Source organism: Pyrus communis, chromosome 7, assembly GCF_963583255.1.
Source record: "Pyrus communis chromosome 7, drPyrComm1.1, whole genome shotgun sequence".
Taxonomy (NCBI): Eukaryota; Viridiplantae; Streptophyta; class Magnoliopsida; order Rosales; family Rosaceae; genus Pyrus; species Pyrus communis.
In genome coordinates this window covers 7,951,260-7,976,056 of record NC_084809.1, presented here as the reverse complement: position 1 = coordinate 7,976,056, position 24,797 = coordinate 7,951,260, and the positions used below count along the sequence as shown (strand labels likewise).

At 39.8% G+C, this 24,797-nt stretch overlaps 2 protein-coding genes across 3 annotated transcripts; one reads left to right on the top strand and one right to left on the bottom strand.

Annotated features, from left to right (window-relative positions):
* Positions 1-3,061: 3,061 nt before the first annotated feature.
* Positions 3,062-9,025, top strand: LOC137739454 (protein PAT1 homolog 1-like). Its single transcript, XM_068479025.1, has 5 exons — positions 3,062-3,453; positions 4,126-4,274; positions 4,608-4,664; positions 5,572-5,647; positions 6,315-9,025. The coding sequence occupies exons 1-5, from the start codon at positions 3,399-3,401 to the stop codon at positions 8,390-8,392; spliced, it is 2,415 nt and encodes an 804-aa protein (XP_068335126.1). The 5' UTR covers positions 3,062-3,398; the 3' UTR covers positions 8,393-9,025.
* Positions 9,026-11,898: 2,873 nt separating this feature from the next.
* LOC137739839 (uncharacterized) lies at positions 11,899-17,662 on the bottom strand. Of its 2 annotated transcripts, XM_068479560.1 has the most exons (18): positions 17,407-17,662; positions 16,787-16,859; positions 16,636-16,679; positions 16,275-16,317; positions 15,849-16,070; positions 15,631-15,738; positions 15,420-15,491; positions 15,241-15,285; positions 15,082-15,161; positions 14,851-14,915; positions 14,699-14,765; positions 14,401-14,514; positions 13,615-13,688; positions 12,840-12,937; positions 12,693-12,749; positions 12,511-12,579; positions 12,373-12,426; positions 11,903-12,167 (listed from the first exon to the last, which is right to left on the bottom strand). In XM_068479560.1, exons 1-18 carry the CDS (start codon positions 17,526-17,528, stop codon positions 12,090-12,092), a joined length of 1,485 nt encoding a protein of 494 aa, XP_068335661.1. In that variant the 5' UTR covers positions 17,529-17,662; the 3' UTR covers positions 11,903-12,089. The 2 variants fall into 2 exon arrangements, with proteins under 2 accessions (XP_068335662.1, XP_068335661.1); XM_068479561.1 differs by lacking the exon at positions 15,631-15,738 and having other exon boundaries at positions 11,899-12,167.
* Positions 17,663-24,797: the final 7,135 nt, after the last annotated feature.

The following is a 24,797-nucleotide window of genomic DNA, read 5'->3' as shown; positions in this document are numbered from 1 at the left end:
GAGAGACGAAGAAGTGTCACCAAAGTTATGCGAGCGAAAAGGAAATACTAACTACCATGAATATTCGTAGAGAGAGAGAGAGAGAGGGAGAGAGAGATAGACCAGGTCCTCCTGCAGGTCTTTGTATTTTGCTAAACTGATGGAGAATGTATACAAACATTCCACGTGCATGGGCGGGCGGGGTTAAGGTCAGCGGCTTCAGCCTCACTCCCGGGCCTCTGCATGTGAATTGACCGGCCTGAGCCCGCAGCTTTAGGGTCTCAGCCCTCAGGCCAGCTTTGCTTCAATCAAAATCTTGAGATTATTACGTATAAGGAGGGGGAGAATCAAATGCATGACCTCAGGTGCGGGGATGGATGCTCGACTGCTTGAACCTTTTCTTAACAAAGAGGTAAATTTTGGGATTATTATTTGGTAATTTAGCTGTGCCTTAAGTCCACCATTCTACTTTGGTTCAAGACATGCACACATACTAATGGAGAGGAGGAATGGAATACAATACCTTGGTTGCCGAGATGAAATGCTCTTACCTACTCGTGTTACAAATATATGCTTGATAAAGAGGTAAATTTTGGTTGTGTACATATATGTATGTGGTAAATGTTTATGGATAGATGGGAGCATCAAATACATGTATCTGCCTTTTGCGTTTAATCGCTTCAGCTACAAGTCGTTGATTAAAGAGGTGAACTTGGATTGCTTCAATATGTATGTGTTATATGTTTATTTCAAGAATGATGATTGCACTTTAAGCATGCTAATGGATTGATTTTGTTCTTTTTGGAAATCTACTAATTAATTGTAGTTCTTAACAACTATATATTGTCCTAATTAACTAGTCATAATTAATCTGGGATGGAGAGAAATTATATATGAAACAAATGTATGATTTATATGAATTTTATTGCTCGAGAGAAAACGACTAAACACCTAATCCCTAACCCTCTCTCATCTTAATTAGCTACATAAAACCTGGTCTAATTAGGTTCTCTCCTCAACACTTAAACACTACTTAGTTGAAAGCAATTCCAAGTTTTCATTCATTGGCCTAAGTTTTATAGGTTAAAAATTGAGGATTTAGAAAGAAAAAAAATTGTTATTGACATTTCAAAAAAAATTATTATTCACTCTTCTCTCTTTTATTGTCAATAACAATTTCGTAAACAAACTAACAACAATGTCATTTCATCGCAAAAGAGGGTCAACAATGAAAGAGTATTAATTACATGAACTACTTATGACGTCAATGCATCAGTTGGCTGTATACTTATTGTATCAATTATTATGACCTATTGTTAATTGACATCATATTGTGACCACAAAATGTAATTATCCAACATTATTGTGATTAAAACTGTTTCAAATTGAATGGTTTATTTTTATTATTTTTTGTTGAAATCCTTAGATTAAATGATTGTCTTTCACATTTAGAGTTATGTTTGTTACCAGATTTCTAACACCCTACTTTTCTTTGCTACCCAATTTCTTGCTTACAAGGGAGAATTAGGCAAATCTTAAATCATCTCTGATTTCTCATCTTGCACGTTTCATGAAAGAGAAATTATTATCACACTTCCCTTTGGAAAATCTGTTAGCAAAATAATAGCATTAAGAGACGGCAAATTAATCTATTGGGTTGTTTACATGTACCCGTTAAGACCTGTTTAATTTAATTTCAACCTACGCAATTATTACCACAACCAATATCTTGTTATATTATGATGATATCCAATTAAACGGGTCTTAACAGGTACCCGTTAAAAACTTAATGTGGTTGATTCGCCACCTCTAATAGCAATGCAACCAAAACGCACCGTCTCACTATATTCTTCTCTAAATCCTAGGGTCTAGAATATCCTCTTCTAAAACGATGACGTGTCAACCAATCCCACCGTGGAGTCCCATATGCATTCCCTTCTCTCATCAAGTCAAGGTCCAATAATAAAAAAAAAAAAGGCATAAGTCCAAGTTGGCATTGTCACGCGGCTACACGCGTAACTCCATCATTGGCTACAAAGCGGACATTTTTGTATGTGATGGTCACATTCTTACATATCTTATTAAAATAATACTATTCACACATCTATTTTTACTTCAAACACAATTTTATTAATTTTTAATCATTAATTTTTTAATTCATCCGGTTTGATAGCCATAAATTAAAAAGTAAAAATAAGTATTTGGATAACACTATCCTATTACTAATGTATTTGTTGTTGTTAGAAATGTTTTTTTTTGGGTCAATGTTGTTATAAATGTTTATTTGGTCTTGATGACTAAGAAACACGTGGTCACACACCCTCAAATAAGATATCAAGAGTGAAGAATAAATGAGTTTAATTTTGATATTATAATTTAATTCAGTAGCAAAAATCAATTTTATGTGATAGGAAAGCTTACCAAATGATCAAAATTAATGTAATTACATATTGGGTGGTATATCCACACACTCATTATTTACTTCTGACATACTTCTTGTTAACTTCTAGTCTTTGATTTTTCAATTCATTCGATTCAACAGCTGAAATTAAGAAGGATGTATGGTAAGTAAAAAGAAGTGTGAATACATGATTTTAAAATGACTGAAAACGCTTTTGGTGAAAATGTTTTTAGAACTAATCTTCTTTAGTAAAAATGTAAGTAAATTCTGAAAAATTACTTAAAGTGATTCTTGAAAGAAGCACATAACTGATGTTTCTTGTAGCACTTTAAGTGCTTTTGGAATCCAAAAATATTTCTTCTAAAAACACTTTCAATCATTTTAAAAGGATATTCAAAAGAACCCTCGTAACTAATACTTTACAATTCCACAAATTATAACTTAAAACGATTAATAATATCACGTGACGAGTCAAACAACTAGACAATGACAGGGAAAAACATCTTAACAGTCGACCCGGACATAATGGTCCATTTACGCATCCGAGTCCGAATATCCGAGTTTTAATAGTGAAAAATGCTGTTGGAAAGGCAACCAATGAGAGCGCGCCACCTCAACGCACCTTCTCTATCTGTATTTGCCCACCGCTTCTCTGGAGGAAGGCACGTGCGCCAATGCGAAAGTCGTCTTCTTCCCTTCGCGCTGCAAAGAAAAATGACCTAACCCACATAACCCTCCTTCTTTCTCTCCTCCCCCTCTCTCTCTCTAACATCCCTCTCAGAAGAGAGAGGGGTTAACCCTTTTTGCTGAATTTGACCCTCGGATTCCCTTCGATTTACACTCCCTTGCCATCCCCCCATTTTCTTCCCTCGACCGCGTAATCTCCTACTGAAGCCTCCAAGTCTCGGCGCGTTTGGCTGTTTGTGCTGATCCGGACCAATACGGCGTAGTTTTTGCTTCTGCGGTGGAGCTTCGGGTTTTTAGGTCCGCGGACGGTGGTTTTGGTCCGTCTGTTAATATGGAGAGATCTAATGGCACAGATTTCAGGGACGTGCTTGAGAGTTCCTCGTCAGGTCTGCTTTCGTCTTTGCCTTCAAGATCTATTTTTTTCTTCTCTTTCGCTTGTTTGGGTGCTGAGAAAGTTGAAGGAAAAGAAAAGAAAATCATATATGTTTGAAAGTCTTTGTAGTTCGAAGAATCTGGGGCGAAAATTGGCATGCGAATCTTTTTTCCTTTTTCCTATCATTCTGATCAGAAAATAAAAGTTAGGGTTTTAATTTTTCGACCTGCTTCTGTATCTTGTTTGGGAGATTGTATTGAAGTCGAAATTCGGAGTTTATGATTACTGTTTATGGACGTAAGCTTTTGATGCTCAATAATTTCTGCAGAGAGTTTACTCTGAATTGTCAATCAAGTTCAGCTGAATTTGGCTTTAAGGCTGTTTCGAGCTTATATGATTGGGGTCAAGTTCTCGTCTTGATTGAATTGAGAAGCCTAGTTATGAGAAAGACTGAAAATTTGGTTGTCATTGTGTTTTGAATTGTATGGCAATAATTAGTTGGGGTATATAATTCGCTCTTCGGTTTTTGAACAATGGCTTGATTTTCTGTTGTTAGTATGCACTGCGCTATTAGCACTTAGTACCATGACCTTGATAATTCGTTTCGCTGCTTTACTTGTTTATGAACTGTTGAAATTAGCTCTCTTTTTGGGACACCTAACGCTTTTTTCCTATTGTCATACAGAGAATAAACTCTTTGATGCATCACAATATGAATTTTTCGGTCAAAATGTGGTGGACGAAGTTGAGTTGGGGGGTTTGGACTACGAGGAAGGCAGAAAACCTTTGTTTGGGCCTGCTGATAATGAGTACCATTTATTTGAGAAGGACGAGGTTAGATTATCTTTTCCCAGCTTACCTTACAATGGTCTGTGAGGCCAACAGTGCAATAGTTTATTGTGTTCAATTTGCAGCATTTGTTGTTCTTTCTGAAGCATTGTTTCACGTGCTAAATTGTTCGCATACACTTAAGCAGCGTGCATGTATTTTACTTTATTCATTCTGAGTACTCAAACACCTGGCCTGATGCTATGTGCAACCATTTCCCTATTCTTTTTATTCGTTGTTATAAGCTTCACCTTTGTCTATTTAGTTTAATGAAATATGTTGCAGGTCCTTCGGCAATTTAAAACATGTTTACTGACCTCAATCTTTCCTTTTGCATAGGCTCTTGGTTTGGGATCTTTATCTGACATAGATGATCTGGCAAGCACTTTTGCAAAGGTCAGCTTTCTTAACTTTGATGACTTTGCAAACAGTTGAGTTTGTCTGCAATCAATATCTGTCGGGCCACATCTTTTGTTTGACATGGTTTTGGAATGAAAGTTGTACGGCTGTACTTATCGTATAAATTCCTCAATATGACATTTTTTTGTTGTTATTTCTCAAATGTGGTATTGATGCTAGATCCTTGAGTTGTGTTTGATGTTTGTATTTTCGTCATGCATGCAAAGATCTTAGTGACGGTTGCCCACTTTCTTCTTTTAGAAGTACTATTAATTTATATCTCAGTATTGCATGCCTTTTGGTCCTGAATTTTTTTAATTCTTATCACTATGTTGACAGTACTTATTGTAGTAAACATGACATTCAGTTGTGAGATACTTCAATCCTTTGTTTTGGCATAGTCATACACATAAATTTGTGGAAATATATGAATTTTTTTTCTCTCCTTTTTTGGTTCCATATGAACTTTTTTTAGTATCTGAATATATGTATCCTTTTATTTGTTCTTGAGGTACTATTTTTTATACTGAATTGCTGATGTGATTTCGATTTTAACAAAGTAAGACTGGAACGATAGAGATATGTTTTTCATCCAGAATCTTATCTGTCACTTGCCAGTACTTACGACTTACAAGTGATGGTTCTACCCTGTAAATGTGCTGGTTTGAATGAAGCAGATTATGTTATTTCTTCATTTTTATTTCCGTGTTTGATTGTTATATTTGTGATCAATCAATATGTTTGTCTTTCAAGCTCAAAAGTTTTTAGATGTGACAATTTTCATTCTTATGGAGAATGCTTGATCTTTCTGGTCCATGGAGTGCATTTTCCTGACGTTTTCATCTTAATAGCTCATTCTGCCCTCACTAATTCTTAGTAGTGATGTAGTTTTTCTTTTGCACAGTTAAACAAAGTTGTAACAGGACCAAGACATCCAGGTGTTATTGGAGACAGAGGTTCAGGATCCTTTTCAAGAGAAAGTGAGTAACTGTCAACCATTGTCATCGTGTTATGGTGGTTCTTATTTTTGTTGCACGCATGCTTGCTCTGGAATTGTTTCTTTGGGCCAGTATCTGCTGGAAATTAGCCTCCATTGAAGCTTAATAAATAAGAAAATAAAATAGTTGATCATGCATTACAAAGCTTTTGTTACCTCTGTTTAACAGCATATATGCATTACAAAGCATATATGATGTGTTTTAGCATTCCATAAACAATTTGTCAAATTGAAACACGAGTGCACTCATTGTAACAGTATTAAAACTAGAACAGTCGTATTGTGCTTAACATTTGTTTGCACATTATGCTTTATCATTTATTGATTTTTTAGGATCTAGATACTCAAGATTTAATGTGCAAAAGATTGGGTGGTTTTGTTGCTTTGCATTGCAAAATAGAAGTAAGCTAGCTGAAAAACAGCAGCAGTTAGCTATAAGATAATTAAGGTTCTAAGGCTTCAGCTTTTGTTTATGGTCATTATATCACCCTCCCCTTATATCGCTAGCTAATTTTTATCACCTCTTTGGTATATTTTTATGTGCTTGATTTCTTCCATTTGTGAAGTATGTAATGTAGCTATAGCCTCCGTACAATTTTCAGTTTTCTGAAATTTTATTTTGGCTTTATCTAACGTGGTGTTTTCTTCAGGTTCATCAGCTACTGATTGGGCCCAAGACGGAGATTTCAATAACTGGTTAGATCAGCATATGTTTGATACAGAATTTTCCGAGGAAGGAAAGAGGTGGTCATCACAGCCGCAACCTTCTTCTGCTCGATTTTCAGAATCAAAACAACCAAAACCTTTGTACAGAACATCGTCATACCCAGACCAGCAGCCAGTCCAGCATCACTTCTCCAGTGAACCAATTGTACCGCCCAAGTCAGCATTCACATCATTCCCTCCTCCTGGAAACAAGTCCCCGCAGGGCTCACCACATCAGCTGAATCTTTCTGCTCTTGTGGGTGGTTCCCAGTTGCCTTTTTCTGCACCAAACCTTTCTCCTTTATCTAACTCTAATCTTCATATGGCCGGTTTACCTCATGGGTTGCATTATGGAGGGAACATGCCTCAGTTTGCCAACCCTAGCCTTCCTTTCAATAGCAGGTCACAGAATCATTGGGTTACGCATGCTGGAGTATTGCATGGCGATCATTCCAGCCTCAGAAACAATATGTTGCAGCAACAGCTCCCTCATCAAAATGGACTCCTTTCCCCACAATTACTGTCAGCTCAGCAGCAGCTACAACAGCAGAGATTGCACCATTCGGTTCAGCCATCTTTGGCCCATTTTGCTGCAATGCAGTCTCAATTTTATGGTACTCACCCTTCTTCATCACATAAGTCAATGCATGGGTTGTCTGACATAAGTAATCATAGACCGAAAAGAGGAAAACATCGTTTTTCTCAAGGCTCTGATACTGGTAGTCAGAAAAGTGAGAGTGGGTGGATCCAGTTCAGGTCTAAGCACATGACATCTGAAGAGATAGAGAGTATTCTTAAAATGCAGCATGCTGCAACACACAGCAATGACCCTTATATTGATGATTATTACCACCAGGCAAGTCTTTCCAAAAAAGCAGCTGGCTCACGGTCGAAACATCCTTTTTGCCCATCTCATCTTAGAGAGTTCCCTTCCCGCGGCCGTAATAGTACTGATCAGCATACTCATAGTTCTGTCGACGCTCTTGGGAGAATTCCCCTTGCTTCCATACGTAGGCCTCGCCCCCTCCTTGAAGTTGACCCTCCCCCTGGTTCTGGCGATGGCGAGCAGGTCTCTGAGAAGCCTCTGGAGCAGGAACCCATGCTTGCTGCTAGAATTGCCATTGAGGATGGGCTTTGTCTCCTTCTTGATGTTGATGATATTGATCGACTGCTACAGCATGGTCAGCCCCAAGATGGTGGGGTTCAACTCAGGCGAAGGCGGCAAATACTGCTGGAGGGGTTGGCTGCATCACTTCAGCTTGTCGACCCACTTGGTAAAGGTAGCCACTCAGCGGGGCTGGCTCCAAAGGATGACATTGTGTTCCTACGTTTAGTTTCTCTTCCTAAGGGGCGAAAGCTCCTTTCTAAGTTTATTCAGCTTCTCTTCCCTGGTAGCGAGCTTGCCCGTATTGTGTGTATGACAGTATTCCGTCATTTAAGGTTTTTGTATGGTGGCCTACCTTCTGATCCTGGAGCTGCTGAGACAACTAGTAATCTTGCAAAGAGAGTTTCTACATGCGTAAATGGTATGGATCTTCGTGCGTTAAGTGCTTGTCTTGTTGCAGTAGTTTGTTCATCAGAGCAGCCGCCGCTCCGACCCCTTGGAAGCCCTGCTGGAGATGGGGCCACTATTATCCTAAAATCTGTTCTTGAAAGGGCAACTGTACTCTTAAGCGACCCTCACGCTGCTGGGAGCTGTAGCATTTCTAACCGTGCCCTTTGGCAGGCATCATTCGATGAATTTTTCGGTCTTCTCACTAAGTATTGCCTGAGTAAGTATGAAACTATAGTACAGTCAATATTTACGCAGAGTCAGCAAAGCACAGAAGCTATTGGTTCAGAGGCCACCAAGGCGATACATCGTGAAATGCCTGTGGAGCTTCTGCGTGCTAGTCTTCCTCACACAGATGAGCGTCAACGGAAGCTTTTGTCAGATTTTGCTCATCGATCAATGCCCATTTCTGGTCTTAATGGCCATGGCGGGAACGGAGGTCAAATGAACTCTGAATCAGTGAGGGGATAGTTGAGGACTACGAGTTGTCTGGGAAGGTTTGTGAAAAATATAATCTTTCACCGGCAATTCTATGGCGGAGGTCATATGCATTTACAAAGTGAATCTGCTGGGAATGTGGCAGGCTGGTGTGCCGGGGGTGGCACACTCGTGCGTGCATCCCCATCGAAGTAATTTTAAAGGCTTCGCTTTAATTTGTTGCTTAACTTTTTACTGTTCCGAAGTTGAAGAAAACATGTGATGCTCGGTTTGATGATGAATGTCATGCAATGCATAAAATGTGTAATATGATTCTGGATGTGACGGGACGGGGACGGGGTCGGGAAGTTTCTGAGTCTGCAAGTTGGTTCTTCTGGGGAGCTTTATTTTGGTGCTCTGTTGAACTGGAAGCATAGGGATAGAGATGATGTACAGAGTGTAGTCTCACATAAACCCTCAAAACTCCTTTTGTTCCAGTTCTCTCAATTTCTGCCGAATTTCTAATTCAGTTATGTATGTCTCTGTTAGCCAGCTTATTAGGATCCGCATTACATTCTCTCTTCCCTTAATTTCTCTGTGTTTCTATCTTCTTTTCGAAAAGGACCGATCGAACGTTAACCCTTAGCCAGGTTGGTAAGGATCCAAAGGTGAAGGTATTGAAGCTCATAGTTACACTGTGTATGGCTTATGTGGGCGTATTAAGATAATTTTGTATTTTAAGAAGCCGATGTGGGGTGTTTTTAAGTATACAGGGCGTAGTCAACAAAATATGCCATTACTAATTACACGTGCTTTAATTTGATTATATATAAACAGTAATTAGGGCATTAGTTTCTGGACATTTTTTACCCAAAAAACTGAATTGGACCAAAATCGTATAAAGCCATGCCGAACATTAAGTTGATTTATTTATTTAATTTTTTTAAAGAAATTTGACAGAACCGAATCAGACTGATTTATTTACTAATTTATTTCGGTTCGGTTTTGATTGAGATTTTAAGAAACAGGTGGTCCAACCGAACCGAACCGATTTCTAAAATCCATACCTGACTTCCACGGTCAGTGCTTGCACAGCAAACCACCATAGCAGCACAAGTTGAGAACAGGTCTACTTACAACATTTTTAAGTTGTCGTAATTTAAACGAACAGGTACACTTATAACATTTTACAAAATATCACTTTTTCTTATCTTCAAAAAAAAAAAAAAAAAAAAAAAAAAAAAAAAAAGGGCAAAACCCTATAGCCACCTTTCATTCGCCCTTTTTATTCACCATTTCCGACCACCCTTCTTTACCATTGCATTCAACCACCCACTGCTGCCACATTTGCGTACGAACTTTTTCATTCGCCCTTCTTCTTCTTCTTCTTCTTCTAGCCAATCGTCCCGGCCCCTTCAAGATATATTTTTGCTGCATGCCCAAATATGTACGTAATTGTCACACAATTGACATAATATCATGGTATAAAAAATAGAAGAGACGTTGAGCCCTAAACCGTGGTATCATAGTGAGAGTGGTGAAAATGGCCAAACTCCTGGGGACCGTCAAAGCAAACACAAACCATGCCAAGATTATTTCACAAGTGGCGGCAAGATCAATGGCTGCCCCTAATTATACAACTCTTGCTGCTCCTCCAGAGCTCAAAAGATTCAACAGCCAGGCACCAGCAACGAAAAGGCTCCCTCACCCTCCGGCGGAGTTGGAGGCCTCCTTGGCACATCTGAAGCGACTGCTCCCGCTGGCTTGGTCTCACAATCCCCTAACCACCCTTAAGCTTATCTATAACCTACCTTCCACACGGCGGCGTATTGGCTCCCCCAAAACCCTAGCGTGCAATATCGCCCATATTCCCGAGTCGTTTGGGATTTTTATCGACCGTGTCGTGATTCTGTACCAGCTTCTAGATGACGCAAACGTGACAAAAATGGCTGTTGAAGAGAGGTATGAGCGTGACCCGAATTATCAGTTGTTATAGGACCGAGTTACGAATATTTTCGTGAAGAAGTTGGAATCTGATACTGAAAATTTGTCAAGAAGACTGGTGAAGAGAAGTAAAAATCACATAAGCAGGGCAGCACGCTGTTGCCTTTCCGACTCCATCGAATACCCTCAGGCCATCGAAGCCACTAGGCTGCATTGCGAGGAAGTTTTTCCCACGAGAATCATACGACCCCGAATACTATACGGAGGATCATTATAACAACAGGGTCTTTGTGCGGCTCACCAATGAAGTTTTGGTGCCCTTAACGGAGGCCTACAACTGTCATGAAAATTATTGGCCAAAAGAAGAGCACCGGAGCTCTGTGGCTGACAAGTATTTGGAAGCGGCGAAAGCCAACAAGGCAAGGATTGTGGGGGATGCTTTGCTTCCGCATGAAATCATACGCAATGTGCATCATCGGAATGTGAGGAAAGTGGCCGACCTTCAGTGGATGGCAATGGTCGAGGACATAAAAAAACAAAGTAAAATAATGGCAAGAAGATACTCAACAACTGCTTGGCTGTATGTGACATCAACCCTCACTTCATGGACGAGATGCACGTGGACGTGTCCATTGCTTTGGGACTTTTGGTGTCTGAACTGGGTAAAGAGCCGTGGAAAGGAAAAGTGATTAATTACGGTGATTTGCCTCAGCTACATTTGATACAAGGCTGTGATGATCTTAGGTGCAAGTGCAAGTTTGTGAAGAAGATGAAAGACCATGTCAACTGCTATCCAGAATTTGGGAAGATATTTGACTTGATCCTGGAAGTGGCTGTGAACGGGAATTTGAAGCCAGAGCAGATGATTCGGAAGGTGTTTGTGTTCAGTCACCAAGACTTTGATCTTGAGATTAATGATCTCAATCGTTGTAGCTGCTTATGGGATGATCATTATAAGGCTATACAAAGATAGTTTAATGATAAAGGCTACGGGGATGCGGTACCCCACGTTGTGTTTTGGACATTGTCAGAATACAAGCCGACCAAAGCCGGCGATGCCTTGCACTACACAACAGGGATGACGTTATTGCATGGCTTCTCCGACAACTTGCTCAAGTTGTTCTTGGACAATGACGGGGATATTAGCCCGGAGCAAGTCATGGAAGCAGCGGTTGATGACAAGAAGCATGAGAGCCTGCATGTGGTGGACCGACTAACGTTTATTACGGTGATATAGTGTTTTGTCTTTCTTGTATTGTTAGTTTTATGAAGAATAACTTGATTACTGATTTTGTCTGTTAGTTTTATGAAGAATAACTTGATTACTGATTTTGTCCGTCTGATCAAGTTGTTGTTATTTTCATTATTTTCTTTTTCTTGCGAAATCATAGCAGATTATTATCCAAGGATATAGATCAAATCTTACAAAAAGCAATCTCATTCACACCTAGACTTGCATGGAACAAGACGCCAAGGTGGTAGTGTCACAAATCAGTGATACATACAGGCGCTTTGAGCTTAGTTCGAGCTCTAATTTTGTGGTTTACTTCTTGGCTTGTTGGGAAGTGGAGATTTGCATGGGAATCATCGTGATCCTAAATGCCGTGAAGGGATGGCGGAGCTTGTGTGCGTAGACGACGGGGGAAGAGGTGCCTGGAAAGTATTTTCTATTTTTCAATTTAGAAATATTATTTTCATGTTTAAGTTAAATATTTAAAACAATTAAGAATTTTAATTCCTCGAGTAATAATAAAAAATCAACTGCATTAAAAAAAAAAAAATCAAACTTAAGCGTCAAGAATGTCTCTCAGTTAGTTAAAGGAGGTTGGTGCTCCATTGTTGCTGATCTCTTTCTCATTGTCCAAAATGCGGCGTAGTATCGGTTCTGAAAGGAAAAGGGGACCTTCAGATTATCAAAGCAGCAAAGGTTTTAAAAGAACAACTCAGTTTTAAACTGGTTTCAAATCTAAAACTTTTGGCATTCGAGGAGTAACATATGCAGAGATCCAATTTAGAGATTACAACACGAAAGCGGAATAAAGAGGGGAAAAGGAAGACAAAGAAAAGCCACTTCAGGTGGTATTACTTACCTGCATCATTGACCTAGGATTTGTAGTGTAGGTTGTCACAACGGTGCTTTCTTTCTGTGGTTTGAGAACAACGCAATTTATACGGTTATGATCATCCAACGATGCTTAAACAACACAACGGAATTGGAACGAACTTACCTCAAAATGAAATCCGTAGTGCAAGGCAACCCTCCTCACATCCTCCAAACTCAGTTCAACAGACATTTCCTGAAACAAAACAATGAAAACAATTTATTTTTATTTTTATTTTCAAAAGTAAGCGTATTGAGCTCCCTCAGAACATGTCAGCAAACGAAATGCTTAGTTGAAAGGAAGCTTACATCTTGCCCATAGACATCAGCAAAGTGGTATAGTAGGGGACCCAAATTTATCCAAACCTGTCATCCAATCAATCAAGGATTAATAAACTGAAAAGACGGGGGAACAAAAACTAAAGTCATCAGACTCATCACGACTGAGGAACTTACTCCACCATCCTTCAAGATTCTTGATATGATTTCTATGTATTCAATAATGTTGTGTGCCGTATCAATAAAGAAGCAGGTCACAACCGCATCCCAGACACCTGTACATTCCACAAATATCTCCATGAGAAATACTACGGAGGTTATTTATGCACGTTCCTGAAGTGCATGCAAATCTAAATCTTTCGAAGATAATTTCTGAACAATAAACAAATTAAATTATCCAACCATGTTATATTGTAAAAGTAATTTATGTTACCATCTGTACGAGAACAGGTATGAACCATCTAAATTTGTTTCGTCAATCTGCTTGAACAGGTTTTTCTTATTATTTAGAACACCTTGCCCTTCAGTCTAAACCTTAAAGTTATGGGCCGCTTGGTTCCCGCCGTTTTGGAATTTATTTGTCACAAACACTTTATAAATTGACTGGAAAGAAATTCATTTAGGTCTCCTCCCAAAGATCGTATTCAATATTTAAACACTATGAACGGGAAAACCAAGAGATTTATTTTATATCTCGCCCAGATATGTTTATACCAGACCAGACAACTATCTGCTGTCTCAGCTTAGCAACACAAGACCTTAACAATTTAAGACCACCTGTCTATGCTGAAGCTACTTGCCACATCATACACCAATATAACAAAAGGATTACCACAGGATAAATGCAATGGAAAATTTCTTACGATATTTCCTACTACTAGGTGCTCAAAATATCTACTGTTCATTAGCCTCAATTACAATGTTTGAATATAAGAAACCCATATCTTCTTACCTACTTGGTTTGGATCGTTGTAAACCTCAACAAAGTCGCCACCACACATAGAAAAGCCTTCAGTAATCCCTGCACTGTTTGAAAGAAAACCTACAATTATTGGAAAACAAATCCTAATAGAAACTTTTACGAAAAGAAGATAGTACTCAAATTAAAAATGGGCTTATTTTTAGCTATGACACCTGTACCTTTCACCAAATCTCACTTTACCCCCTACACTCTATATTGTCTCACTTTACCACCTGCGCTATTCCTTTGTGTCTCACTTTACTCCTACACTATATTGTCTCATTTTAACATCTGCACTCTTTATCAATGTCCGAATTTACCCTAATCTGTCAAATAAGTTAAGTGAGCCGTTAATTGTGTTGACGTGGCATGGACAATTTTGTCTTGTTAGCACAATTAACAGCTCTCTTAACTTATTTGACGAAATAGGGTAAAGTGAGACATTGAGGAAGAGTGTAGGTGTTAAAGTGAGACAATATAATGTGTAGGGGTGAAGTGGGGCACAGAGGAAGAGTGCATGTGGTAATGTAGGGGCTAAGGTGAGATTTGGTGAAGACTACATGTGTCATAGCTAAAAATATGCCTTAAAAAAAAAAAGAAAAGATAAAAAGCATATCATCTCTTTCTAGGTCACTGCTATATTGAAGAGTATCCATTCAACTACTATCTATTTCAATGATAAACACCTTAAAAGCACTAAGAGAACTGATAGTATGTCAGAAACGCTTTTGTAGCATTACTAAAGACTTCAGACAAATGAATTAGCAGCATCAGTACCCAGCCGGATGAATATCTGGTACTGTAACGGGGCGAAGTTGGTCACTATCTGAAAGTGAATTGCAATTGCTGTGGATCCAAGGATATATTGTCCACTCCCCAGCAGTTTGACAACTGAGTAACCAAACAAAACCATCTAAGAAAAGAAAACATAGAATACATAATGAAGAGAATATATCGGAAAAGAATCTATTGCCAACCATTGAAAACTCTCTTCCATGGTCAGAAAAAGGATTCCTTTTTCGTGATAGCAAGATGGTTGAAGACTATTTAAGGCGAGGTGTAATGACATGCTTACTGATTAAGAATAAAATTTGAACATATCATCATGTAGTATGAAAATTCATTTCCCTGGCTTATGAAACCTGCATAGAATATGAAAAATAATACACATGAGTATGAATATATATTGAAAATGGAATTCTTAGCAAATAAACAATGTATGCACACCTAAACACGAGATTTCCAAAGCCAACCGCCCAAGTCCAGCACCAGGAACCAAACAGGCAGGAGGACTGTTCAAATAAATATCATTATCATACACAATAAATTACTTGAGAAAAAACCCGTGCTCGATAAGAAAAAGTAATTTGATAATTGCAATGGTTAAGAAACGATGCAACGATAGGAAGACAGTGACACATATGAAAACATAAAACTAAGATCAGAAAATAAAATTACCTTTTCTTAGAGCGATCAGCAAATAGTGCATCAAGTTCTTCTAATATAGGCTTGTAGCACTGATCACGTTCTTTCTGTCCCTGTATTTAATATAATTACAAACTTAAGTAAAACTGGGATATCCTTGAGCATAGAAATCAATGATAAATCATCAGATACCTCTGCCGCCCAGTCTCTAACTATGTTCCGTACTATACAACGGACCTGTAGGGAGGGTAAAAGAAATTTTTATAAATTAAGCTAAATTGTTTACTGCTTGTAATTCTTATTATTTAAAGGGAAAACAAAAACAAGTAGTCTCATAGCACCAGATATCCAACACAAGAGAAGCAATATACCTTATCAACATCAACTAACGGAACATGTAACTGTAATGATGGATCCAACCATGTCCGAGATGGTGAGGATACCTAAACGCGTATCACCAAGAAAGTCACAATTTTCAATTGAAAAGTTTGGCCACTTTCTGAATAATTAAACCATAAAAAGAGAAACACACATAATCAAATAGGTTGTAAATTAATGCTATAAAGAAACAAAAACTCATACATCTCCATTGGAATCATTCCCACAACAGTTATGTGTCTCTCTAATACATTCCACACCTGAAGTGTGTCCATTGGTAATGGACTCACGATGACCGTTATTGTCTACCTCCTGTGGTTATCTACAGAGGTCAAATTTCTAATGAAGGACATTATGAAGAAAAATATACGTTTAATTCTCATAATGAAAAGCTAACATGGTCGTGTAAGTGTTGCAGAAACCTTATTAGTAGTCACTATTGGTGAACTGTGGACTGTGTTGCTCCCTTCCTCATAACAGGCCTGATCAGAATTGGAAGTATGCAATCTTTCGCTAGCGCAGGTAGACTGAGAAGAGCAAACATTATTCACTCCAGAAACATTGTGATTATTTGGGACGTTTTCAAGATGGGGGCCATCACAGACATCTATGTCCTGGCTCAAATCAAGTGGGGGTTCAAATGCCTGCAATGTATATAAAAGTGGGGAGACAAAGGAAGTCAAGAACCTTAATACCAATTACCCCAGTTTGAGGACTCGCTCGCATAATGTCAGTCCTTTGAGAAGTCATGAAGTGTTGCGATGTCAAACGGTCATCAGAATATTATCAAACGAATAATTTTTACTTTTTTAGAAGGAAAAAGTGATAAAAAGTATGTTGGAACTAACCTGAAGGATGTTAAAAATGAAATATGAATTTACAGAGATGCACCTGCGCAACAAGTCTGACCCATTACAAATCTCGAAACTCTTCTACCAATCATGTAAACGGAAAGAAAGTCCCTAGGATGTTTTACAGAAAGTTTAAAAAATAAATAAAGACACCCCACCAGTTATTTTGAAACACACTTAGAAGTCATAATACTAAATAGTATTAATCAAATTCCCACCACATTAACCTTGAGTTAGTTTTTGAGTTAATATGTCAAGTTTTACAATTTAAAACCGTAGATATGCCAGTCGTTGATGTATTATCCAAATTCCAAAAACTTGAAATTAATGTAATGAAACAAGTCAAAGGAAAATTTACCGTCTTAGTCTTTGAAACTTTAACGGGTAGTGGGATAACAGAGCCTGCAAATAGAGGGAGATTGTTAGAAACGAAAAAGATAGTGAAACACCAATTTGGTTAATGTATCCCAAGTTCCTAGCGTATGAAAGTTCTTATAGTATTTGTATACCTTATGGGCAGGTGGAAGCATTCTGAAAGATCTTTCATATCGTCTCACGTCCTCTTCTGACGCCTCCGGATAGCTGCATTCAGAATGAGGGACATCACTCAAACTATAGGCACATATTTGATATCTCTGAAAATAAAAAAATAAAAAATAGGCTATCACACCAACAGAATAATCAAAAGGTTCATAATTTACCAAATTCGAGCTGTAAAGTTCAAGAATTTCGAGTGTGATCAGACAACCAGAAACCAGAAAATGACAGAGTGGCCTGTGATAGATCGATTGAAAGCGAAGAACGTTCGACCGTGAGTCACAGGGTCAATTGTATCCCCAACCTTAACGAGCATTTTCGGGGACTAGCCCGCTTTATACACAACCTAGTCGAGCATAATGTAAAAAAAACAGGTATTCGAACTGAATATGTGACAATCACAGCAGCCTTTTTTTCTTTCAGAAATTCAAATATTTCGAATGTTTACAAGAAAAATTAAATCTTTTGGTGTTAAATTAACAAAATTAACGAAAGTATCAAGCTTTCCAATCATTGATGCAAATTGTATAAATCGAAAATCATTGAATTCAAACTTGAGTAGTAGAGAGAGAGAGAGAGAGAGAGAGGGTACTTGAGGTAGGCGCTGATTATGCGCCTGAGGGACTTGATTTCGAGAGCTTCTTCGAGCTTACTCTGGCGACGTCGTTCGTCGTCTTCGTCCTCAACTCCTCCTCCTGCTGCTACTGGATGCATATCTCTGCTGTCGTCGGCTCTGACTGACAGAATACTGACAGGAACACACTAATGAGAGTACTTCTAGTCAAACGGGATGAGTCGCACACACATGACTGAAGGCCGAGCCCAATATGAAACACAAACTTATAGATCGACCATGTTAGACAAATAAGGAATATGGTTGGAGTCCTTGTGTAATTGTATATAGTATTATTATTGGAAGAATAAGCCGTCCTACAGCCGTCAAGCCGTCCTACAGCCGTCCTACCTTGTCCTACCTACACACTAGCCGTCCTACAGCCGTCAAGCCGTCCTACAGCCGTCCTACCTTGTCCTACCTACACACTAGGACGGCTACCTTGTCCTCTACAGCCGTCCTACCTTGTCCTACCTACACATTAGGACGGCTACCTTGTCCTACCTACACATTTGTATCATGTATATATATCCTTGTAATCTTGTAGAGAATGATAATGAAAAAATAAGCATTCTCTTCCATTTGCATTCTCTTACATAAGCATTCTCTTCCATTTGCATTCTCTTCCATTTTTCCACATTCACGTATCAATAACAAATATATTTTTTAGCCTACATACCTTTTTCTACATGGTATACAGAGCAGGTTTATAACCCTAGCCCTAATTTTTTTTCGGCAGCTTTCTCTGCCGTTCCCATGGCTGTTCGTGGCCCGTCCCGTCCCTCCTCTGCTCGTCCTCCCCTCCACTGCACCTACTGCAATTTTGATTATCATACCCGAGACACTTGCCATAAACTTCATGGCTATCCCGTTGGCCATCCCCTCCATGGCCAACCGTGGCGACCACCGCGCCGTGCCACTGCTTCCAGTTCTTCCCGCAGCCATGCACCTTCCAGTCCTCCCCGGCAGCCACAGTTTTTTGCTTCCCGGCCCCATAATTTCACCCAGGCCCATCACGTGCAAGGCACCCAGGCCCCCGCCTCCTCTTCTACTCCAGCGACCCACCAAGTGCACGGGGCCCAGCCCACTTTGCATGACTTGCAGCTTGCCATGCCTGACCTCTCTGCCGAGCAGCACTCCCGTGTTCTAGCTGCTCTACGTGACACCACCACCCCTCCTCAGGCCAATGCCGTGCTCACTACTGATTTTGCCCCAGGTTTGTTACCTGTCACCTCTCGTCATGGTCAATGGATTCTTGACAGTGGTGCTACGGATCATATTACTTCTTCCGCTTCATGTTTGGTTAATCGCTCTCCTTCAAATTTGCCGCCTGTTTCTTTGCCTAGTGGTGTTTCCGCTCCCATTACTTTTACCGGCACTCTTTCTTTAAATTCATCAGTTACTTTGAAGGATGTTTTATGTGTCCCTAATTTCCGAGTGGACCTTTTATCGGTTGGTAAACTTACAGATGGATTATCGTGTTCCATAACCTTCTTTCCTTCTTGGTGTGTTTTGCAGGACTTGGTTTCGAAGGCGATGATTGGTGTGGGTAAGCGACGTGGCGATCTGTATTACCTTGTGGCCCTTACCTCTTCTCTCCCCACCCGTCAACCTCTCTGCAACATCATTACCATCCCCTCCTCCCTCTGGCATAGGCGTCTTGGTCACCCCTCCTCCACTCGTTTGCAAGCTTTAGCATCTAGCTCTCTTAATTGCACTTTTGATTCTAGTCATATTTGTGATGTTTGTCCGTTGGCAAAACAAACTTGTCAACCTTTTCTTTTGAGTTCAATTTCATCCACTTTCCCTTTTGCTTTAATTCATTGTGATATTTGGGGCCCGAATCGTCAATCCTCTTCTCTTTCTGGTGCTCATTATTTCTTAACCATTGTGGATGATTTTTCTCGCTTTACGTGGGTCTTCCTCATGAAACATAAATCCGACACTCAACAATTAATTAAGGATTTTTTTGCTTATGTCACTACCCAATTCCGCACTACCATCCAATGCATTCGTACTGACAATGGTGGTGAATTTTTATCTCTTCGTAGTTTTTTCTCTGATCATGGGGTGCTTTTACAAACTTCTTGTGTTTATACCCCCCAACAAAATGGCGTTGTTGAAAGAAAACATCGTCATCTTCTTGAAACCGCTCGCGCCCTTCGTTTTCAATCCCATCTTCCTATCAAGTTTTGGGGGGAATGTGTTCTTACCGCTACTTATCTCATCAATCGTCTCCCTACCCGTCTTCTCCATCATAAATCCCCATTTGAGGTTCTCTTTTCGAAAACCCCATCTTATGACCACTTCCGCGTCTTTGGTTGTCTGGCATATGCCACCTCTGTCACTCCCACCACCAAATTTTCCCCTCGGGCTCATCGTTGCATTTTTCTCGGTTATCCTCATGGACAAAAGGCCTATACCCTTTACGATCTCGACAATCACCGCATTTTCACTAGTCGAGACGTCATCTTTCACGAAACTACTTTCCCTTATGCCGTTTCTCACCCTCCTATCCCATCCTCTTCGCCTACCCTACCCATCCCACCCCCTTTGGACTTTACATATAACCCACCCCTTCCTGCCCCGACGCCTCACCCTCCTCCACCTTCCTCCCCTTCCACGCCTCCCACAGATTCCCTTGCTGCCCCATTACCCGTTCTTCCCCATGCCCCTGCCCTCTCGGTATCCCCTCCTCCCCCCCCCCCCCCCCGCTACTTCCTTACCTTTCACCCTTTTACCCACGAACATCCCTACCCCCCCCCCCCCCCGCTACCTACCAATCCTCCCCTTCCCCGCACCTCTTCCCGTGCCCATAAACCTCCATCCTATTTAAAAGACTACGTTTGCTCGCAGGTGATTCTGCCATCCCACCCATCTTCGACTTCGCAACCCGGTTCTACACAAGGTACGCGATATCCACTTTGTAATTTTCTCTCTTATCACCGTTACTCTCCCAGGCATTTTTCTTACATTAACTCTGTCAGTCGGACTGTGGAGCCTTCCTCCTTTGCCGAGGCTGCCACTGACCCCAATTGGCAACGTGCTATGACTGAGGAGCTTCAAGCTTTACATGCTAATGATACTTGGACTTTAACTTCTTTGCCCCCTGGCAAAATTCCCATTGGTTGTAAGTGGGTGTACAAACTCAAGCACAATTCCGATGGCTCTATTGACCGCTACAAAGCTCGTTTGGTTGCTAAAGGCTTCACTCAGGCTGAAGGTATTGATTATCATGACACTTTTTCTCCTACTGCTAAGATGATTACGGTGCGTTGTCTTCTTGCTCTTGCTGCTAGTCAGTCTTGGTCTCTTCATCAGCTTGATGTTAATAATGCTTTCTTACATGGTGACTTACATGAAGAAATCTATATGTCTCCTCCTCCTGGTCTTCGGCGACAGGGGGAGAATCTTGTGTGTCGCCTTCACAAGTCACTTTATGGTCTTAAGCAGGCTTCTCGCCAATGGTTTGCCAAATTCACTAGTGCCATCATTTCTGCCGGTTTTCAACAATCCAAAGCTGACTATTCATTGTTCACTAAAAAGTCTGGTATTTCTTTCACAGCTTTGCTCATTTATGTGGATGATATTGTGATTACAGGCAATGATGCTAGTGCCATTAATTCTCTGAAGTCTTTTCTCCGTGATCATTTTCGGATAAAAGACCTTGGTAATTTAAAATATTTTTTGGGTATTGAGGTTTCTCGTTCCAAACAAGGGATTTATATTTCTCAACGCAAGTATGCATTAGAGATTCTCAAGGACTATGGTTTTTTGGGAGCACGACCCATTGCTTTTCCTATGGATGACACAAAATTATCTGATAAAGGAGAACTTCTCAAGGATCCTGAAAAGTATCGACGATTAGTAGGTCGGTTAATATATCTCACTATCACTCGGCCGGATATCACCTATTCTGTGCATGTTCTAAGCCGTTTTATGCACGAGCCAAGGATATCTCATATGGATGCTGCGCTTCGTATTGTTCGTTATTTGAAGGCTACTCCAGGTCAAGGTTTATTATTTCGTTCTGACAACCAGACCAAGTTAACTGCGTTTTGTGATTCTGATTGGGCAGGTTGCCCTATCACTCGCCGTTCGACTACTGGGTATTGTGTATTCTTGGGCGGTTCTTTGATTTCTTGGCGGACGAAACGACAGAAAACCGTTTCGCTCTCTTCAGCAGAGGCGGAATATAGGGCCATGGCAGGTGCTTGTTGCGAGATAGTTTGGCTTCGTTTTTTGTTTAAGGATTTGAACATTCCTTTGGATGGTCCTTCCATTTTATTTTGTGATAATCAAGCAGCATTACATATAGCTGCCAATCCTGTTTTTCATGAACGAACTCGTCACATTGAGATGGATTGTCACTTTATACGAGATAAGATTGTAGATGGCACAATAGAGACCAAGCATGTGGGTACGGCACAACAGTTGGCAGACTTGTTTACCAAACCTCTTGGGAAAGAAAAGTTTTCGGGTATGTTACGCAAGTTGGGAGTTCTTGACATCCACTCTCCAACTTGAGGGGGAGTGTTAGACAAATAAGGAATATGGTTGGAGTCCTTGTGTAATTGTATATAATATTATTATTGGAAGAATAAGCCGTCCTACAGCCGTCAAGCCGTCCTACAGCCGTCCTACCTTGTCCTACCTACACACTAGCCGTCCTACAGCCGTCCTACCTTGTCCTACCTACACACTAGGACGGCTACCTTGTCCTCTACAGCCGTCCTACCTTGTCCTACCTACACACTAGGACGGCTACCTTGTCCTACCTACACATTTGTATCATGTATATATATCCTTGTAATCTTGTAGAGAATGATAATGAAAAAATAAGCATTCTCTTCCATTTGCATTCTCTTCCATAAGCATTCTCTTCCATTTGCATTCTCTTCCATTTTTCCACATTCACGTATCAATAACAAATATATTTTTTAGCCTACATACCTTTTTCTACAGACCAACCCACTAGTTCCTGAGACGTTGGGGGTCTGATTAAAGAGTTGAATATTTACATGATCGGGCTTTTCATATCTTGATTAGGGAACCGAAGACAAGTTATGGTGAGTAAATATTCTTAACCACTTGACATAGTTATTTTGTAAAGCCAATGATTAAGAGTCCATTCGACTCAAGAATATTTAAGGAAGAAATATTTTTCCTTATAAGCAATTCAGTAAGTGTGTTTTTGTTAGAAGTACATTAAGGGTACGTTTACTAATTCGTAATTAGATTGAGAGGAATTGAATTGAGGGAGAATTGAAATGAGCTAGAATCAGAATTAGATTTCTGTTGAAGTTGTTTACCAAAATTGTCTAGAATCGGAGTAGAAATGACATTGATCTATATAAACTGTTTACTAATTCATATGAATCGGAATAAAATCTAATATAATTACTAAAGTATCCTTGCTTAACTAATCTATTTTATTTGCTAATTATTTTTAGTAAAACTTTTACTGTTTCATTTTTTTTATTTTTTAAGGAGATTTTTTTTAGTACAAATTTAATATGAAATAATATTTATTATTTGCTTCCACATATTTGAGAAGATTCTTAATCACCCTAATTTATATCCTCTTCTCTCTCTCCCCCTCGCCCCAATCTTTATTAGCAGTCGTAGGATACCCACCACCATCCTTTCCAATACCCACCACTACCACTGTCTCTCCTCCCTCCCTCCTCCTCCATCCTCTTCTCTCTCACCCTCTACTGCCTCAACTCACTCCCCCTCTCCCACAAGACTCTCCTCATCGCCAACCACGTTCTGTTCCTCTTATTATGTGAAGTAGATCAGCACAATCTGCAAGGGTTGCAAACAATATCCCCTGGTTTGTTCTCCCCCCTCCCCCCATCCCAATATTACTTTGAAGCTTAAGGGTTTTATCGGTATAAAACTTGGATTCCTGATGAACACAATTTCCAGGAATCCAAATCCCTCATCTCACCCAAGAATCCCACTCTGGCCTTTTTAGGAATTGAATTCCTGATTTTATGCGGGTCCACTAGTTTTTTGATTCCTGAAGTTTTGGTAAACACTTGAATGAATGGGGATGTGTCCAATTCCATTTCCTATCATTTCATTCCCCTTTGGTAAACATGCCATAAAGGTTTGTTTGAAAATACTTTTAAAATGAAAGTGATTTTGGTGTAAATATTTTTGGAACAAATTTTTAGTAAAAAATACTTGAAGTGCTTCCTGAAGAAGCACCAATTATGTGCTTCCTGCTTTTTTAGGAAACACTTCAAATGCTTTTGAAATTCAAAGACAATTTCTTTAAAAATTCAATTATTTAAAAGTATTTCCAAACAAAGTCCTAAAATATTTATTAGAAGTCCAAGTACTTCTGTTAGAAGCTGTTGATCCTAAAAATTACAAAGCCTACGTGGTGCGCAGGCCGAGTAACTAATAAGCTAACTACGTCATTCAGTTGAATGCGGGGCGTGCCAACTCGTCGGCCGAGGAGTAAAAATTGTTGATGTTGCGTTGAACGTGTTGCTAACTTCTTTATCTTGCGACTGCGGCCAAGGAAGGAACAAATCTCAGCCTTTGGATTCTCGAGCCTGAAGACAAGGCTGCTAGTTCTGCGAAGTTCACAAATCGTTGGCGCCAGATTCGGTCACAGTGATTATATTTGTGAGAGTATAAGCACGTCGAATCGACACCAGACTGTACGGACACAAGTATTCAAAGGTGATGTATGTCTTGATGGTGAATGTGGTTCGGCCTTTAGAATGCTGAACTCTGAGACTTACTTGTGAGTATCCAATCATAAAATCACTCGGCATTCAATACGTCGAATGTTGTAACTCGTAACACCTTACTTCGTAGAGAAGGCTAATAAGATGACCTTTGCCAATAAGGATTCAGAAACCCTTCTCGATCGATACTTGGATAGATAACCAGTCGGCCTCGACGTAATGCTGTTTATCCAAACTGAAGGTGCTCCTCGGTCGGCTGATTCTACGGCAACAGTGCTGTTTATCCAAACTGAAGGTGTTCGCCGGTTGTCTTCACAGTGCTGTTTATCCAAACTGAAGATGTGTTGACGGAAAAAGGAAAATAAAAAAAATCTCAAGATGTTTGAGAGGTTTTGCGCAGGATAGTTGTGTGTTGAATTGGAGGTCCTCTTTCCGTTGTTTGTAGCCTTGTATTTATAGTGAAGTCTCTGCTCGCAGCCTAATGGTATTTGTAGAAATTCAATTGCAACTCAAACTCTTTGATAAGCCAATTCCTTTGCTAATAATTATCACAACCTGAATTGGTGCTAGTAAGGCAACATATTCAAAACGCCTAATGCCAACCACGTGCAATAGAACTCTCATTAATTTCAAACCCTCCATGCTGCTTGGCGACTAAATCCT